The 20,474-nt window shown below is 37.0% G+C and overlaps 1 protein-coding gene across 4 annotated transcripts in view; it reads left to right on the forward strand.

Moving 5' to 3' along the window:
- The window catches only part of CDH10 (cadherin 10), a 97,221-nt gene that overhangs the window by 30,623 nt on the left and 46,124 nt on the right, over positions 1-20,474 (forward strand). For all 4 annotated transcript variants that reach the window (XM_071555014.1, XM_071555012.1, XM_071555015.1 and 1 more), the window contains one exon: positions 3,281-3,654. In XM_071555014.1, the coding sequence (XP_071411115.1) occupies positions 3,424-3,654 (231 nt within the window). In that variant the 5' untranslated portion in view covers positions 3,281-3,423. The remainder of the gene's footprint in view (positions 1-3,280; positions 3,655-20,474) is intronic.

Raw genomic sequence — 20,474 nt, forward strand, 5'->3', positions numbered from 1 at the left:
GGGGGCTGGTCTCTTCTCCCAGGCACTCAGCAATAGGACAAGGGGGCACGGGCTTAAGCTCTGCCAGGGGAAATTTAAGTTGGATATCAGGAAAAAATTCTTTCCAGAGAGAGTAATCAGGCATTGGAATGGGCTGCCCAGAGAGGTGGTGGATTCACCATCCCTGGAGATTTTTAAACGCAGATTGGACGTGGCACTGAGTGCCATGATCTAATAAATGGACTGGAGTTGGACCAAGGGTTGGACTTGATGATCTCGGAGGTCTTTTTTGACCCAATCAATTCTATGATTCTATGATTCTAAGAAAACTCATTAAAAATAATACAAAAACCTGCATAAATGAACACAGTTGGGCACAATGTTCCTCTGTAGTAAGTTTAATGTTATTTAGAAGGATATTACACAGAAATATGGAACTTTGAACAAATCTGATAAATTTTAAAAAGCTTATTTCCCCTCCCCCCCCCCCCCCCCCCCACACACACACACACACACTTGTTTCCTTTCAATTTTGGGAAAAGTTCAAGAAGTGATCTTCTGGAAGAAGAGCTTGAGAGAGATTTGTGGAGAAAAAACTGATAAAACAGTTTCATTAAAACTTATTTAACGCTATTTTAAACTGTTTCAAATCTTCTAAAAAATACTTGACGCCAGGAAAACCATTAAAATTCCTTTGAATTCTCAGACCTTCCTCCAAAACAACTTTTTTTTTTTCAAAATTTAGAGAGTTTTCCACCTACTTCTCCAGGAAACAACAACAACAAGCCAACAAACAACCCCCCAAAACTGCAACAAAAACCAAACCCAACCAACTAAACAAACAAAACCTCCCAAAACCCCAAATAGTTGAAAAGTGTATCTCTCTAGTTTCTCTAGTTATAGGTTCCTTTAATCTAATCCTCTTCAAACTTTATTCAGTGCCTTTATTAGTTTAGTCCACTTTTTCTTGTTTGTTCTCCTTTTTTTTAAAGGTAAATGTTATTGCTTTCACGTGTGCTACTACCAAACTCATTACATTTAAAGCAGAAAACTGAACTCCAACAGGAGTCTCACAGGAGGGAAAAGGCCTTGCTGGTATGTACATCCATTAAGCAGCTATGCTTGCCAAGTCCATGTGCATTAGCTACTTTTTTAAGTTTAACAAATTTCATCTGAGCATTCATTCTGCTGACCTAATTTAACAAGAAGGAAATTCAATAACAACCCCTAATATTGAAGCATTGTTTCCCAAGAGATATTTGACAACTCTTCTACATCAAATAATAATGTGTGGATAATGGAATATGTATACTAATGGCAACAAGAAAGTGGGAAAAAAAAGAAAAAATAACTAAAACCCAAAACCCACACAAAAAAGAAAGAAGAAAATACTATATGCTCTTTACAAAAAACATACACAATAGTTTTCCAAATTTTAGGGAAACTCATAATATCCTGAAGAGCTAATTTCAGCTTTGAATTTCCCGTGGTCTTTGAGAAGAAACATTTCTAACTGAGAATAAATCATAGTCCTCCTCTCTCACTCAGTATACCTTTTACTCAAAAGAACACAAATATGAGTTGTGATAAATAATTTCCAAGGTGGAGGACCACATTTCCAGTTTTTGCATGCTCCTAGAGTTCAGTACATGTTACTAGTAGTTTATATTAGAACAGATTGTTCAAGATAGTAATCAAACTTCACAAATCAAATAAATTTTAAAAATTTAATAGAAAGGAAGAAGTAGTAAATGAAATAATACATAACTTTGTTTTGGTTTAGACAAATGGAAATGGATGTTTGTGAGTTACTGTGAACAGGCTTGGGGCTAAAGTCCTTAATGGCACTGGCTTTATGAAGTTACTTAGTCTTCTAAGTGTTGGGAGAGAGAAGAAAATGTTCTCCTGGGTGATCTGAAGACAACAGCTGGTTCCTGAAAAGAATCTGTTCAGTTATTAACACACACACACCTGCACACAGACTTTTAACTATATCACTGTATTTAATAGTCTGTTCCCTTTAAACTCCTGACATTTTGCCACAAGCTCTTCTAATAAACACAGTCTTACTGGAAACAGCTTAAGTAGTACATGATTATCAAATTGAAACACAGGAATAATTTCTGAATTTTTTATATCTTCTTTGAAAAAAATAAAAATATTTTAGATGATATTGAACCATAGTTTAATGTTATTGAAGAAGGACATATGGTATTGCTGTGTACAATAAAAAGAAACTCAGAAAAGAGTAGAAAAAAACACCCAAGCTTTTTACTGCCTGAGTTTTGGGCCACATGTGGAAAAATATGCAAGGAAATGCAACAATCATCCATGCACTTTGTTTTCTATGGGCATGCAAAACACTCTGATTAAAATTTGCAGAAACTATACATTGTTAAGATGACAAAACATAGATTTTTTGATTTATTGGAGGAAACAATTACCAAATGATCTCACTAAAATAATAGTGTTACTCTTCAAATGTTGGAATAGAAGTAAAGTGAAGAGGATCTGGCTAAATTTGTCTTGCTAAAATAACACGGTTCCGTTGGAAGAAGGAAAAAATGTAAGAAAATAATGCAAAGCAAAAAAATAGAAGTGGAGACAAAACAAAGGTGAGTTGGGAGAGGCTTGTCTTCTTTCTGAAATATCACGTCCCACAATGAGAATAAGTTCAGTTTTTCAGGATACCAGGGAAACAGGCCCTTATTTTTTTTAAATACATCCTGCATTTTAAAGTTAAGCTTACATCTCTCCACGCTGCAAGACCATCCTAAGAACACTTTCTGTTTAAAAGTTTTCTTCTTGTCATGTTACAGTTCTTCTGATGCATATGATGTTCCCTTTTACCATTTAAAATACCCCGGAGAACTTGCGTTTTACCATTTCGTAATTTCTAAAACTACTTCGTGCTAGGGTTTCAAGTCTCTTGACAGTAAGATTAATAAAACACTGGAATTCTTGTAAATCAAATTGGGTGGAAAACATTTAAAGCCAAGGCAGCATATTTAATGTGTGACTTTCAGCAATATTAATCCACCAGTCTAAATAAAGAACACCTAGAAGTTTATAAATTGAAAGGTTTTTAAATGGCACTCTTACTTTTTCTTATGAAGTGTTTTGACAGCAGCTACCTAACATATTCACAGTGTTCTCCCTATATGAATAACCTTTATATTTCTAACCAGGTTGTTTTCTATGTCATCATGCTTTGAATCTGCAGGGTACAGTAGCAGGGATGTTGGACTCTAGGGAGTGAGTGCACTTCCACTTACATTTTCTCTTCTCTGTTTACTTTCAGGATTTGGTTAATACATACCGTTCAGAGATGAATTGCTGGGAACTGCTTGTCTGCATTAGCAACTAGAGACATAAAAAGTCAAGCAAAACAAAACTGTAGGCTCCATTGCCGACCTGCTTGAAGAGCATCAGCAGTGGAGAACAATGACAGTACGACAAGTCCTATTACTTCTGCTGCTCTGGATGTGGCTGCCACATCCCTGTCATACTGAAATGCTGTTCAGAAGGACTCCTGATCTCAGACCTAAAAGCTTTGGAGGACGTGCATCAGGGAATGATGGGAAAGCAATTCACCGCCAGAAGCGAGGGTGGATGTGGAATCAGTTTTTTCTTTTAGAGGAATACACAGGATCCGATTATCAGTATGTAGGCAAGGTAGGTTTGCCATTATGTTTTCTGTATAATTGTCAAGTTTGCTTCTCTTTCTACAGAGCCTAAGTTTCTATGTTATATTCTAATGTGTAAGAAGCAGATTTCCAGGCAACTGTATATTGTTTCTACTGCTATAATCACTAAATTAATGTTGCTAGTTAGAGCTATTCAGAGATATTTGAATGAAACAAATGCAGATATCTTTGATAGATTTGTTTGTTTCAGCACATTATTCCTACCAGCAGCCCACTCAGTATGTTTTCTTTATCAAAACATATTATTTTACAAATCATCATAAAATATTTTTTCAATTCTGAATCTTTCATGTTTCATACAAAATATTGCATTCTCTTTTCCATACTTACATTTGAAGAAAGCAACCTATTTTGAAGAAAATATATTCTTCCTGTTTCACTCTCCCTGAATTTCACTAAATTCCAGTGAGTAAAGTTCATTAACAAACGTGATAGAAATGGTGTGGTTAAGAACTGAACTACAACAGAAGTCAGCAGAACAGCCCATGTGAGTGCATAGCATGCTAGAGATATATATAAAGGACATTAAAAGTGTCCTTTAAATTATTTTCTGTTGAGGCTTATTTTTTGTGTGTGATTTTTTGAAAACCATATAATGTATAATTCCACAGTAATATTCAAACAGGAACAAGAAATTAATGAAAAATGGTAATTTGCTTGAAAGGAAAGTTGCTGTCAGCACAAGTGGATACGAGTTAACACAAAAGGTTGGTTCAAAACACAGAAGTTCAATTTTCTATAAACCAGATTTTCATTTTTTATATGGTTTTGAACTTGAAATATGCTGTGGTGAAATACTGACTTTTTGAAAATCACAGAATAACAGAACATCTGAGATTGTAAGGTATCTCTGGAGATCATCTAGTCCAACCCACATTCTCAAAGTAGGGTAAGCTAGAGCATTTTCAGGACTACGTCCTATCAAATTTAAAATATCTCCAAAGTTAAAGACTCCACAATCTCACTGGGCAAACTGTTCAAGTGTTTGAACACCCACACAGTAAAATTTTTTTCCTATATTTAAAGGGAAATTTTTATACTTCAGTTTGTGCCTATTGCTTCTTGTCATGTCACTGAGTCACTGAGCACCACTGAAAATAAACTGGGCCTGGCCACTCATACCTTTCCAAGTTTGGATACCCATTAATAAGACCCCTGATGAGCCTTCTCTTCTCCAGGCTGAACAGTTTCAGCTCTCTCAGCATCTCCCCATATGAAACATGCTCTAGTCCCTTGGTCAATTTACTGGCTATTTGCTGGACTCCCTTTTGTAGTTCTATGTCTCTTTTTACCTGGAGAGCCCAGATCTTGTCACAGAACTACAGACATATCACACCAAGGTAGAGGAGAGAGGAAGGATCATGTCTCTTGATCTCCAGGTGATGCTCTTTCTAATGGAGCCCAGGTTGCTCATGACGTTTGCTGCAAGGGCACATTTCTGGCTCCTGATCAGCTTTCTGTCAAAAAACCCACCAGGGGCAGTCCAAAAAACTGCTATCCAGCCAGCTGGGCCCCAGCTTGTACTGGTATGTGGGATTATTATAAAATGTTTCTTGAAAGAATTAAGATTTGTGAAAGGAAATGCTTTTCAAAATTTATGAAATTTAAATACTAAGTAAAAATTTAAGAGTGCAAGCTTACGAATAAATTGCCTTTTTGTTTCCATTTTTATTTTTTCCTTTGAGTCTATAATATTAGCACTTGCATTTGAATAATATTACCACTTCCAAATCACGTTGAGAGTCTTGTAAATAGTCCCTAAATTTATTTCCTACACTTCTCAAGTGTAGTCATGCCTTCTAGGTGTTCTGAAGTAAGTAGGGCAGTTCCTCAGTTCAGATCAGGCTGATGGCTTATGAAAGTTGACCTTGCCCACAAAATAAAGAGGAACTGTATCAAAACACTATGCTACTGAATTGAAAATTTATTGCTCACAGAATTCCTAGGAAATAAATAGCTTTCCACAACACTCTGAATTTCCAATTATTTAGGTTCTTTCAAAAGTCAGATAAGTTGGGTTTTTTTATATTGCATAATTTTTGAATATTTATGGTTCTAGACCATAAATTTGAGTGGTGTTACTTAATAATTTTCTTTCAGTACTAAATAAGGGAAGAAAGAGTCTTTAGAGGGGAAAGGGTTAACATTTGGTAGGTTAACTCATTTGCATTAAAAAAAGAGAAAGATGTTGATAAAAAGGGAGCTACTTTGGCTGAGGGAAAATAAGTCTTTGCAAATATGAGATAATAAATAAAGATAAGTAAAATGACAGATTAATAGTCATTCTTCTCAGTCACGGAACTGATAAGAAACTTGAGGAGTAGCTAAGACTCCACTTTCATCTATTTTGCTCTGCTTAGAGTAAAGGAGTTGTTAGTTTCAGCAAGTAAATTTAAAATTAATCTGAATATATAAAGTTGCTCTATAGTAATTTGCTGACAAGTTGGAAAAATGCTAGAAAACAGGTACAAAATGAAGAGTATCATAGCATTGTACTTGCTTAGGCAGAGTTTTTCATAAAAGAAGCAAATAAAGAGATATATATGTAATTAAAAATTGATTGTTACACTAATGTTTTAGTCTGATAGTCCAAATTCTGAATTTGTTAGGTAAAAAAAAAAATTTTGACTAATACTATTGTCCATAAACTTTACAGTATCTATCTCTTTTTCCTGATGTTGCATTCACCATTCCAAGGGCCATCCCTGTTACAGAGTCGAAAGATTCTGGATTTTTACTTTTGTCTGATTTCATCCAGAGACAAAATTATTTGGATAGTTTTGTGGACATAAGATGATACTTTCTTGTTCATTTCTCTGCAACTATTTGGAGATGGTGTTTGGAATTTTTATGAGGTAGTAAGAGGACAAGTTAGAACTCAATAATTTGTGGTCAAGGACTAGGACAGAATTTTTGTCATGGAGATGTTTCAGACAAAAACTAGTACTAAGGGTGATTTTTAAAATTGACAATAATAGTTAGGAGACTAACATTTCATCACCAGAACTTCCAAAGCTGAACTACAATATTCATCTGGATTTGTAGTTTATATCTGATTGCTGTCTGAGCTCAAGACTGATATATTTTTTTTTTCTTCTTGGCTTCCATCTCTAGATCTGTCAGGGAAACATGAAAACAACTGACTATCACACTCTATTGCAACAAGCATCTACAATTCACAATGCAATTTATGCATTCATTAATTCACTGTTTAGATCATTTTGAGAATGTTTACCTAGAAAAATTTCATGGAAAAGAGGTTTAATGAATTAATGGCATACAATATCCCATAACAACTGAAGTATTCCTTCTTTAAGTCAGCTATCCTTTTGAAATTCTGGGAAAGTACAAACTGACTGGTTATATATATTTTCTGGTTGCTTCAGGTCAATATTTATTAATATTATAAGATTGAAGATGATTATCCTTTCCTTAATGTAATACACAGGATCTTGAGAGTAGAAATCAAAATTATCTAAGTGAATTTTTGTATATAGAGAACCTCAAAGTGTATTTCTGTTAAAGGCTGAAGTCATCAAAAAACAGTGTGAAAAAATAAATCTGTCTATATATTACATGATTTATCCTTGAGGTATCTTTTCTAAAATATAGTACAAGGCAGAATGCTGAAAAAAAAAAGGCTTCTCACAATTTCAGATAAACAATGCAGGAATAGTCAAAAAGAAGTTTAAACCATACATCACAAACCCTATTTGATTAATATTTGAGGTTAGAATTATTGTTAATACCTCTTCTCTTTCTCTTCAGAAATTCTATGTCTGTTCTATGGAAAGCTGATTCATAATTTTTATATCTTTTTCTTAATATACAGATTCAAGGCCCATTATGCATTTTCAAATTTGTTATGAAAGCTTTAATTTGCTTTGAGTATATTAATAAAAAAATCTTTTAAATGTAAATCTTAATTTCTAGTAGTTGTCATCTAAAGGAATCACTACTGTGTGCCAACAATATTAGTCCACAGTCATTCACAAAAAAAAAAGATTACAAATAAATTCTTTATCCACATTCAAGGTAATTTTCCTTATAATTTCAAGGATATTGTAATTTGTTTATTGTTCAGATATTTTCCTCACTTTGCTTTCTGACATAGGTAGTGCCTTATTCTTTCAGTACAGGGGTTCTATTGCATAAAAGATCAACTGACAGAAATTTTTCAGTACTTTGAGAGACTGAAGTCCTTAGTCACACTGCAGTGTCTTTTTCTATCTCAAAAGATAATTTATCAGTCTTGCACATAAATTTATATAAAATTTTGTGTGTGTCATATTAAGACTGCTACCAAAAAGGATTATCTTGCCAGTATTCACTATTGCATGCTTGTAAGTGCAGTCTTTATCTTTGATGGTGTAAAGAGCAGAACATGTCAACCTCACTTACTACCTTTCACTTTCAAAATCCCAACACAGACATGATTCTGAGAAAAAGATTTAGCAAGCTATGCATACATGACATAGTTTCAAGAACAGCAGTTACAGTTTTAGTAAGTGTCTGTCGATGCTGTGGATGAGACAACATGTAACAGCAATGAAGATGTAAGGCAGGGAAGACTTAGCTTGTTCTCAAGTGTATTAGTATTGGAATTAAATATACTGTTCTAAATTACTATTCCTACCGTTCCTTCATGTTGAATAGTATTGCTCTATATAGTCCATAATCCAATGAAAAATATTTTACATAGAATATGGCAACATAAGAAGTTAAAGGACAAATTTTCCTGAAAATTCATTTTCTGTCAACACAAAAGGAGAAAGATGAGATAGGATCAGATATGTACAGGGTTGTCGCTGCTGGAGAAACAGTCAGTTTTAAGGAAAGATTAAACAAAATTATTTCCTGAAAGAAATGACAGACAGAAACCACTCTGGGCAGGAATTCTGAACCTTTTTTTTTTTTTTTCTGAAGAAGCAGCTACCAAAAGTACTGGGTTTGGGGAGGATATTACAAAAGAGCATGTTTTGATTCACAAAGGATTCACCATCAAGTGCAACACATACAAAAATGGTCCCAACAAAGTATTTCTGTTGTAGTGATAAGATAAAGACTTACCAAACCCTTTCAAGAATTTCTGTATTTTGATTCCTGAAGAGTTCTTTCTTTTGTAAAGATCTTCGGTGCTACAAGAGCTAAAGAGTAGGATTTTGAATTGCAAGTGCTCCTAGGCAGGTTTAATATTTGGTGTGAAGATCTGACTGAGAGGCATAAAATGCCTTTCCTTTCAGGTGAAGGAAATCAGCTCCGTGGCACTGAAGTTTGCGGAGGTTGAATTTTTAGCAAGAGAAGATTTGTGAGACAGGGATCAATAACGAAGAATGGAAAGTGAGGGAAGATAATTTTGCAGACTGAGTAAATGAATCTGTCAAGGTGAAGGAGGGCAGCTAGTCCTTTAACAGCTTCCACGTGAGGTGTTTTTAGTGTAACTCTGCTGGAAGGAAAAACCAAGTTACTCACAGCTGTGTATCTTCAAAAATTTTACCTCATTGAAGATACTGCAGTGGGGTGAATTGACACTTGAGAGAAAATAACATTTAGAAATTTATTTCTTTCTCAGCAAGACTTAAAGCATAGACTGTGAAGAGGGTTATTTAAGGCACCAATTCATTTCAAGTATATGAAAGCTTGCTTTTGGTGAACACATGTGGCCTCATAGATATTTCAGCGCAGGTCAAGAGCATCAGAGAGAAATATTGTTTTTTTCCATAATATCAGAGGTATCTGAAGCTTCCTGTAGGATTGTCCTGAAGGCTATTTGATTCTCAGTGAGTGCTGAGAAAAAATTAATTCTCAAAGTCTGTTGGGACTCAGCCTTGGAGCGAGTTTACTACTGTAACTGCTTAGATTCATCATTTACTCTAAATTGAAGTGTGCAGAGGGTTGATACTTTCTGTTTGCAAAAGGACTATCCCTTTTGGAAACATCAGTGTATGTTGGAGGCTCTGACTTCTTGCTTTATGAAACAGCAGCATAAGGCCCTGGAGACCAAGAGCTGATTGTGCTGCATAGTAAGGTTTTATTTTCATAAGTAACAAATTGTTAGCTACTGTACAAGATGTATCCCTACAAGACACTGGGTTTTGCTGGATTACACAGGATGGAATTAACAGACAGTTGTTGAGGAATGTAAAGGCTTTGTAGTATCCACTAGTCTTTTAGTGAACACCAGAAGACACACAGGTAACTCAAAGACTGTGGATTCCCAGTGCTGGACAGATGTTTGTACAAGTAAGTTTCTTTAAAGTGTTCTCTGGTCAGAAGGAAAGAGTGGTTAAGCCATTTGAGTAGGGCATAGTGAGGGCATACTTTATCCAATTGATTAAGGTGATGATCCCCTGTGTCCAAATTACCTGATGATAATTTTCATTAGATGTGCAAATGAAAGACCTACGTGAGCTCTTAACACTGGTAAAATCTTGGAAAATATGGGGGAGCACAGAGGCCTACAATGGAACTCCAGTGTTTCTCAGTGAAATTTTATTGGAATGGATTACTGTCCTTTAATACTGTCAATATTTGTTCTTTTAAAGAGAAGTGCTGGATGTGTCTCTCTGCTTCTAATTTGTCCTTAAAAATCTTAACAGGAAGATTACTTGGAGTGTACTTTTTCTCTGAAATGGTAAAGTCAATAGAACTGGTGAAACCAGAACCACCTAGCATCGCAAAAGACATGTTTCATAAAACCTCTGGGGCATCATAAGATACTGGTAGCTATGACAGTGTTGATCTAGTTCTAATCAAATAGATATGCCTTCTTTACCAAATTGTATAATGAAAAGAGGGGACCACTGTGTGTCTAGGTTTGCAGTTGCATCAAATCTCCACTGGCAGTGAAGTTTGTGCCTGGCAATGAGTTTCAGGTTCACATCACATATCCCTACATACCCAGTTTCCAGAGGACCACATGTTACACTGTGCTGGTTTAAAGGTAAACCAGCAGGAGAAATTAACCCAATGCAAAAGAGATTATAAATTAGAGTTACAATTTAATAAAAATGTTACAATAAATGCAATGGCACAAAAAGAAATTGGTTTTAACCCACAAAACCCAGAAATGTAACCCAGCACCCTGGGGCACAAACACAAAGGGATTTGTAGCCCCTGTGCTGAACCCCACGTGGTTCCCTCAAGTCCAAAGTAAAAGGAAGCAAGAAACCTGTTGGTGCAGTTGATGGTCGCAGTCTGCTCGAGAGTGGTGGTTGCAGTCGGGTCAAGAGTGGTGGTCTCCTCCTGTCAAGGTTCTGGTCCTCCTCTGGATCTGATGAGTGGTTCCCCAAATCCCCAGACCCCAAGATTATATCCCCTCAGGTCCAGGTGTGACCACCCAGTACCTCCCTCAGGGCGGGGAATTACATAATGGCTGATCTCACTCTGTGAGTCATAGGGTATTTGGAATCATTGATAGCCCATTAACAGATACAACACCTCAGTCTGGGTATGGAGGTGCTAACGACTTCCTGGAGGGGAGTTATCCCAGCTCCAATCTCACAGGTGTCTTTCACACCCAGCTAAAATCCCGAGGAGTTGTGTGTGCCCTGGGCAGCTACTGCAAATGGTCCATTGTTAACAGTTCTTGGGAAATGCTATAGAGGGTTTAGAATATACAGACTTTGGTCACACCCACACAGTGATAAACTGGTTCCAGCTTGCTGAATTAGGACACACACTTGTGACAAGTGATGCACTGGTGAATAAAGTGAATCACAGTCCCAAGAAGGTGTAAGCCACATCTTGAGATTACAAGATTCCAAAAAGAGAAGCAAGGCAAAACACATTAAAAAAAAAAAAAAAGAAGTACAGTAAGACACTAAATTGCTTAGGTAGTCATATCTATATCTTAGGTAGGCACATATAAATGTTTTTGTAAACAATAGCTTGAAGTTAAAGAGCTTGTATAGGACCTTTTTCACTTCTGTGGATAGTTTTGGACATAGTTTGCATAATTTTAACGGTCCGGATAACTGAAATATTTACAGTGAAAGAAGTGGGATATCATCTCTAAAAATTGTATTTGCTCAGCTTTCAAGCAAATACTAATTTTATAGTCTGTTCTGATTTCTTCTTGGTGTCTATTGGACAATAAGTATTACACTTAGTAAGTTTAACACTTTAAATTGTCTTTAATTAGAAGTTGCAATAGACAAATACAAGGTGGTTTTAATAATTTTTGTCCCCATAAGGATACCTTAAACAAACTAAAACTGCATGTAGGAGGTGCAAAGTAGAGGAAGATACTCACTGAAATTTTAAATTCTGCTAAACAAAGTTATTAATCAGTTGAAAATTAAATGAACTTAATAGTTCTTCCTCACCAAAATAACCCTTTGCAGGCATTTAAAAGTTTTCTGTTTCAAGCACGGCTTTTGCATACTACAAGTGGTGTGTTTAACTTGTGAGGTAAAACACTAAAACACATTTCTTATTTGCTGTCATATGGCACAGGCAGCATTTTACTCTGCCTTGCCCAGGCTTTCCCTGGGGCTCTCACCTGCCCACCTGTGGCTGAGGGGCTCAGCTGTGCCCTGCGCTGGAGCCGCTGGGACCGGCTGTGTCCAGGCGGGGCAGCCCCGGTACAGCACCAGAGCTGCCTCCACGAATTAGGCACGTGTGCCCTATATGACAACATACTTAGCCCATGTATATTGAAATAGAGTTTTTATTATTTACTTGCCCTTGTGTCAATAGTTCTCAATATTGTAAAATTACACACTATGTCCATACTTAGCTTTAATCTGCTATAAGTGCGTCACAACACTTTACAGAACAGTATGGGGTTTTCGCTTCATGTTTTTCCACATCCATCCATCTAATTGCTTTCAAATGCTGTTCTCACATGCAAATACTTTTCAAGTTACTCATAAACTAATGCAATATGAGGAGAGACAAGTCCTTCTTTTTCTGTCAAGTAAATGGAACCTAAACATCTAAAGATACTAAGTTCTACAAGGCAGCATGGTAAATGCCAAGTACTGGAACATATGAATCATGGAGCCACAGAATCTCCTGAGTGGGAAGGGACTCACAAGGATCATTGAGTCCAACTCCTGGGCTTGCACAGCACAACCCCAAGAATCAAACCATGTGTCCGAGAGAACTGACCAAATGTTTCTTGATTTTAAATGAGGCTTGCTTTAATTAAATGGTTTAATGAAAGCCAGCTAATTTTGATACAAGAGTGATGAAGAAGATTATTTAATTTCTCCATTTTATTTCTTTTGCACATCGATACTTGATTGCCAGTCATTTATCAGCTTGATCAGAAGTTAAGTGATAAATGAGACCGAGTGGTCTGTATGGTTCTGCTAGTCACTGGGCTAGGTTTCTTGCCACCTTCTTTCTCAGTCTCTGAGAAAACTATTTTAAAATGTTTGATTTTTATTTTTCCTAGTAATCCCAGGAGCAATAATCTACCATTTTGAAACTAATTTCTCAAAGAAACAATTCTAATCTGTGTAAGCACAAATGTCTATAAGCAATAATATCTATTAGTTGTCAAGAATTTTCAGAGGGAAGATAGCCTAAATTATGGGCACCCCTCCAGAAGGTGTAAAGTCACCAATAAGATGCATTTTGCTTCCTTTATGAAGAAGAGCTGTAGTTCTCTTGAGTAGTTTTCATTCAGAGTTAGTATCTGATTATGCATTCTACTTAAAATGGCATCATGCTTCAAAAATAGTACAAGAAACTGCAAAATAGTTTTGTCTGAACTCTCCAGTTCCTTTCAGTTAAATTTATCTTTCAATTTTAAAATTGCATCTCCTTGTCATAAAAACATAGCCCAAATAGGAAAGAGCTGATAAAACTGAAATGATTTATATTCAAAGCCACAACTCAGGAAAAGCAGAGTCTTCTTCATCACAGTACATTCATTCACTCAAGGGATTAAAAAGCATAATAGAAAAAGGAGCTTTAGAAATGTTTGACCTACACCTTTTTTGAAGTTATAAATATATAAATAGCCAATAGTTTCAGCAGCAATTCAAAGGCCGATGCCCCTCAGGGACTTTTTTTTCCCTCCCTTTTTTTTTTTTAATCAGATGCAGATGACCTTTTCAATATCCTGTATACACAGATAACAAGGAAGAGCCCAGAGTAAAACTGAGGAAAAATTGGTGACTTGCAACAAAATATCCATGAGGGAGAGAGTTCTAAGAAGTTAGAAGTTGATATTTACCCATTTAAAATGTCGTCCTGCTAGAAGGTTTTCCTTGTATTTATCAGTGGTTTTGTCTTTGAAGATAATTAAAAGTATGCTGAAGCAAAAGAACTGCAATGGCAAGTTCTTTCAAACTCTAATACCTTCTGGTTTGAGACAGTGAGTAGCTGTACAATGTAGCTGAAGTCCCTGACAGAGTAGGAGTAATTTTTGGAGTAAACAAACATTATGGTCCAATTAATCAGTGTTACGTCCTTAAACAATTTCTGTTTCTTGAGTATTTTAATAGCTATTTATCTCAGAGTGTTAAGGGAGGACTGAACCACTGAGGGGAAAAAAAAGTCTTCTAATTTGACAATACTTGGGTCTGTAGCAATTTTAAGTGTACAACCCTAGATGAGTTCCTACACTCAAGTCTGGGAAGAGAAGCTTTCTTGTTTTCGTTTCAGAGTTTCAGTTCCCAGACCATCCAATTGTCTGAAATGCGGGTGTAAAAGGTATTTTATGCATCTGAACACACTTAAGAGCTTAGAAAATTGCTAATGAATAATTAGGTGCTTTGGCATGCTAAAAACACATGTCCAAACAGACTGTATGCCAGGAGCTAGATGGAAAATATGATTTGAATGAAGATTATGAGCTGAGATATTCATGTTATTATACTTTTAAAACTACAGAGTTGCAGAGATTGCTGCCTGCACTGGAAGGGTCAGATGACTGAGCATGCAAAAATTCTGTGGGAAAATATTCTGAATACTTTCAACAATATGTAACAACGCAAGAAAACCTTGGTGCTCAACTGCAATTATGTTCATCATTTCTGTTCCCCTTATCCAAGTTGTAGAAAAGCCTTGCTTCTTTGTATTGGCTTGCACAGATATTCTGTACCTTTTTTCTGTTTCCTAGATCTGTGATCTTCAGACCAGTTATGCTGCCTGGATTTAGCATTATTATCTTACATGCAGTGCAGACCCATACCAAATTAACTTTTCTGGGGTCATTTTTATTTAGGCAGTAGTGCATATAATCTCTCTCTGCTTCTGAGCTTTTATTCCTTCAGTCTTGCCTTTCCTTTCAACTTGCCTAAGTATATAGCTCAAAGCAGTGGGAGGAAGACATGAGCATATTAAGTTTGCTCTTGGTGTAAAGTTAGGAGTAATCATGCTGTCCTTCACTGTCAATATCTTGGTGAAGCCTGATTTTATTTTATTTTATTTTTTCCCCCAGAGAATATCCTTTCTTAACAATTATCAAGCAAATGACATTTATTAGCACAACAGGAAATAGAGGTTGGACTTGATGGTTTGAAATATTTCAGGGTGAAACTATGGTGAGAAAAAGACAAAAAAATAAACAAATACAAACAAAGAAAACTGCACAAACCCCCGTACTTTAAAGAAAGCCTTGGAAGATTGCAAGATACATTACAGATGAGCATGCAGAATACTTGTCCCTTCCTCATCCAAAAACACTTAAGTAAAGATGCAACTTCTTTTTCCTACCACTGAGTTAAGAAACTTGTTTATGTTATGGAAATGCTTTTCTTGGTTTGATACCTAAAATGTTTTAAATTTTTTGGGTAATTATATATAATTTAGAAGTACATAATTACAATATAGGGATTAGTACAATAAATTACACTTGATATGCAGAAAAATGAAGTAGTGATATAGATTTCTGTCTTCTATATAAACATCTTCTAATGACAATTTTTTCATATCCTTTTTTGAGATATGACATTTCCTGTAAAATATGCATCTGTTCAAATTTCTGAGTCTGCATATTTATGCTTGTTAATTGCATTACAAATGGATCTTTAGAAATTAGAAATATTTAAGAAATATTATTTTGGAGTGAATATAATAACTATTACTTGCCAGGCAGTCTTGGTTATAAAATATCTATCTTAGTAATAAACTATAAAATTATATTGATATTTTGAATTTTGGCAGTGAGAAAATTGACTAGTGTAACTGTGTAAGAGGTGAAGTAAATGGAGAAAAAAAAATTCTATTTTTTTTAATATTCTTTTAAACAAGAGATTTTCTTTTTGAAGAAATGTATTGAAATAATCTATTTTGAGGAAGGAAATCAAAAAGATATGTAGAAAGAGACAGTGTCCTAGGCCATGTTACTAAAGTTTAAGAAACCTTTAATGAAGTGGAAGTAGTTGTAAAATGTGAAATTAATGTGACAGAGTATGTGGGCTTCAGGAGAGGCCAAATGGGCATAGCCATATAGGAAATAAATACGTCTATGAGGCAATAGAACCAGAAAATATACAGGGCTTTTGTAAATGGATTTAAATCGTTTTACTTGTAAAATTTCACAGAATTCTCCATTCATATTGTACTTTAAAAATACTTGTCCCTTGGAAAAACTACTGTGCAGAAATATGGCCACATTTTTCCAGTGTTGTTACTGTAGATGCCACAGAGGACTTAGAAATCAGCAATCAGCAAGATGTCTTAGGTCATTCAGAAAGGATAATGAGACTGCTATATAAATAATACAGCTGGAAGATAAGGAAATTGATTGCTTAATTATCTCTTTAGTTAGGTCAGGTTATGTGACAGAGCATTCTCTATGTGTCAAGTGTGGCATTTTGTCTAGTAAAAGCCAAGCAAAATAAATGTAATATCTAGAGGGCTACTGAGGGCTGTGACACTGAAAAGAGCTGCATAGGATTAATCAAGGCTTACCATTTAAGAATAATGGAAGATATTTCAATAACACTGATGTATTTCCCAGGAAGGGATAATGACATTCTATACAAAACAAAGTCATTAAAGGAGTGAGGAATAGCATTTCAAGTTCCATGTAAGACTGTGTACCATAAAGAGAATTAGGAAGATTTTTAGGGATAGTGCAGCATTCTTTTTACTGTCAAAATAAGAAAGTAGGGGCTGATAGTGAACAAGGCAAGCACTAAAGCTTCATGAAAAGAAATTAACTCTGGAGGAAAAAAGGGAATGTAAAAGATTTCCTTCTATAGACAAAACGAAAAGAATGGAGGGTTTTGGTATAAATGATAAGGCAGTAGAGACATTAAAAATGCAAAGGAAATTTAACAACAGCAGCATAATTAATATAGTATATTTTATTAGTAATTAGGAAAAGGAAGATTAGACAGAAGGTGCTCCTGATCTCTCACAAATGCCAGCAAATGTCACAGAAGCTTTATGAAAATATTGACTGGGTCTATCAGCTGATTACCAGAGTTCACATAAGTTAGAAATAATTTTTCATCAGTGAGGTAGTACACAATTTTTGAAATCAACAATTAACATTGCAAGGGGAAGTAATTAGTGTGCAATACAGTTTTTAATTTTAGCATTGAAGATCGGGATGGGCTTTTTGTTCCCAATAAAAGTATCTGTGGACTGTTTTTCAACTGGACTGATGATGTTGTCTTTTATGTATACCCATGTAACATGCAATGCTCTGGATGATTTGTGCCAAAATTTACATCCACATCTGGTTATTTTGGTGTTTTACAGTCTGATAGAGGAATAAAATATGCTGGTTTGGTAGGAGAAGTTTTAATTGAAATTTTAATTATTGTTACCTACCCAGTGTTAATACAAACAAGATTAAATGTAGTTAAATTTCAGTATGTGATTGTAATTCCCCAGGTAATTGATGTACCCCCAAGGTGTCTACAAGGCACCATTGTGGATAAATCCCCAAACTGCCTCCAGAAATTCAACATGCTGGAATTCCCTTCTTGAAGGCCTCTATAGTAATGCATGTGCTATGGGAATAAATACAATTAGTTAGAGACCTGCATTCAGCTGCAGGACTGTGATCTTGTTGGGATTATGGATATTTGGCGGATGCCTCTCTTGACTGCAGTGTTGCAATGGAGGGGTACAAACTCTTTAGAAAAGACATGAAGGGGAAACAAAGAGGTGGAGTTGCTCTTTATGTGACAGAGAAGCTAGAGTGCATGGAGTTCTGCTTGGGGATGGAAGAGGAGGCAATAGAGAGTTTACGGGTGAGGATTAAACAGAGGACAGGCAAAGGTGACATTATAATGAGTGTTTGGTATAGGCCACCTGACCAGGAAGAAAAAGTGGATGAAGCCCTGTCAAACTAGACAGAAAGAGCCTCACATTCTGAGGCCCTGGTTCTCATGGGGGATTTCAAACACGCCATTATATTTTGGAAAAATTACAGAGCAGGACACAAGCAATCCAGAAGATTCCTGGAGAGTATTGATAATAACTTCTTCCTCCAAGTGGCTGAGGAGCAAACATGGAGATGCGCTTTGCTGGATCTCATACTCACCAAACAGAATGATCTTGTTGAGGATGTGAGGATCAAAAGTAGCCTTGTTGCAATCACCGTGAGATGGTGGGGATCAGAATGCCAGGAGGAGGGAGCAAAAGTGAAAAGCAGTCTCACAGTCCTGGAATTCAGGAGAGCAGACTTTGTCCTCTTCAAAGATCTGCTCAGAGGAGTCTCATAGGATAAGGCCCAAGAGAGAAAATAATATTCCCACAAAAGCTGGTAAATATTGAACAATCACCTTCTCCAAGCTCAAGGGACCTTGATCCCAAGGAATAAGGTATCAGGTAATATTGGGAAAAAGCTTCTGTATTTTGCTGTAGCGAGAGGTTTTTTTGTCCCAGCCTGCCCAACCCCGACATGACCCCAGGTTTCAGCGTCCGGATACCTGGATGATTTCTCACAGAGAGATGGTCCAGGATCCAAATTGGTTAAAAGAACATTCAGCATAACTTTATTGGGGGGGTAAACAGGTTATATAGGGTTTTGAGAGGGTACACGTGAACCGGGGTGGCTTGGGATAGGTCTAAGGGCTTTGATCACGACCTGAGGGGCTTTTCCCATTGGCTGAAGGCCAGCTTCACGAGGTCTCCACGCGCTGGGCAGCCCACCTCTGGCGACACTTTGTCGCTGTTTACCAAGGGGCTGAGGTTGTTTACTTCTCCTTCTGGCTGTTCCAAGGTCAGGCTGTCCTTGCCAGCCTAACGTGGGGTTGGGCAAATGCAGGGGCTGAGGCCAAGCCTCTCCCAACAAGGTAAAAATGTCAGAAGGCCTATGTAGGTGAACAAGGAGCTCCTTTGAAATGCTAAAAGGAAGCATACAGAAGGTGGAAGCATGGACTGGTAACTTGGGAGGAATACAGAAACACTATCCAAGCCTTCAGGGTTGAAGATAGGAAAGCTAAAGCCCCAGTGGCATTGAATCTGACCAGGGATGTCAAAAGCAATGAGAAGGACTTTTATAAGCACATAGAGGACAAAAATGTGGGCTGATTGCTCAGCAGGACAGAGGACTGGGATGCACAGGACATGGAAAACACCTACGTACCAAATGCCTTCTTGGCCTTAGTCTTTGCTACCAAGAACAGTCTTCAGGAATCCTAGGTATAATCTTCAGGAGTAGTTGTCCTTGGTAGAAGAGAATCAATCCAGGGAATACTTGAGCAAAGCGGACCTTCGCAAGTTTATGGGCTCTTATGGGATGCACCCAATTAGTGCTGGGGGAGGTGGCTGATTCATTGCAAAGCCACTCTTGGTAATGTTTTACTGGTCATGGTGACTATAAGAAGCACCTGAAGGCTGAAGGAAATCAAATGTCACCCCTATCTTCAAGAAGTACAAGAAGGAGAACATAGAGAACTACAGGCCAGTCAGCCTTACCTTGATCCATACTCATCCAAGGTGATGGAGTAGCTAGCCCTGGAAATCATTTCCAGGCACAATAAAGACAAGAAAATTATCTGAAGTATTCAACATAGCTTCACTAAGGGGAAGTAATGCTTGACCAACTTGATAACCTCTGATGAAGCTACCGGACTGGGAAATTAAGGGAGAACAGTGAATGTTTGTTTACCTGGATTTCAGTAAGGCCTTTGACACAGGACTCCATAAGCTCCTCCTGCTGATGTATAGGCTGGATAAGCAGACAGTGAGGAGGACTGGAGAAATGGCTGTCACGGACCTCATGAAGTTCAGCAAGGTAAGTGCAAAGTCCTGCATCTGGGAAGCAACAACCCCAGGCACCAGTATATGCTGGGGGCTGACCAGTTGGAAAGCAGCGTGGCAGAAAAGGACCTGGTTCTTCTACTGGACACCAGGCTGAATATGAGCCAGCAGTGTGGCCTTTCTGCAAAGGCTGCATTAGACAAAATACTGCCAACAGGTCGAGGGAGGGGATCCTTCTGCTCTGCTCAACACTGATAAGGGCACACCTGGAGTCTTGTCCAGTTCTCCTGTACAAAAGAGACATGGACATATTGGAGAGAGTTCAGCAAATAATGATTAAGTGACTGGAGCACCTCACATATGAGCAGAGGCTGAGAGAACTGCAATTCTTTGCACTAGAGGAGAGAAGACACAGGAGGATCTTGTCAATGCACACAAATACGTGAAGGGGGGTGCAAAGATGACGGAGCCAGGCTCTTTTCTGAGTTGCCCAGTGACAGAACCAGAGACAATGAGGACAAATCAAAATGCAAGAATTCTTCTGAACATCAAGAAACACTTTTGTCCTGTATGGGTGACTGAGAACAGCTGTGCAGATGATTGTGGCATCTCAATTCTTGGACACATTCAAAAGCTTCCTAGGCATGGTCCTGGGCAACTGAC

Source organism: Pithys albifrons, chromosome 4, assembly GCF_047495875.1.
Source record: "Pithys albifrons albifrons isolate INPA30051 chromosome 4, PitAlb_v1, whole genome shotgun sequence".
Classification (NCBI taxonomy): Eukaryota; Metazoa; Chordata; class Aves; order Passeriformes; family Thamnophilidae; genus Pithys; species Pithys albifrons.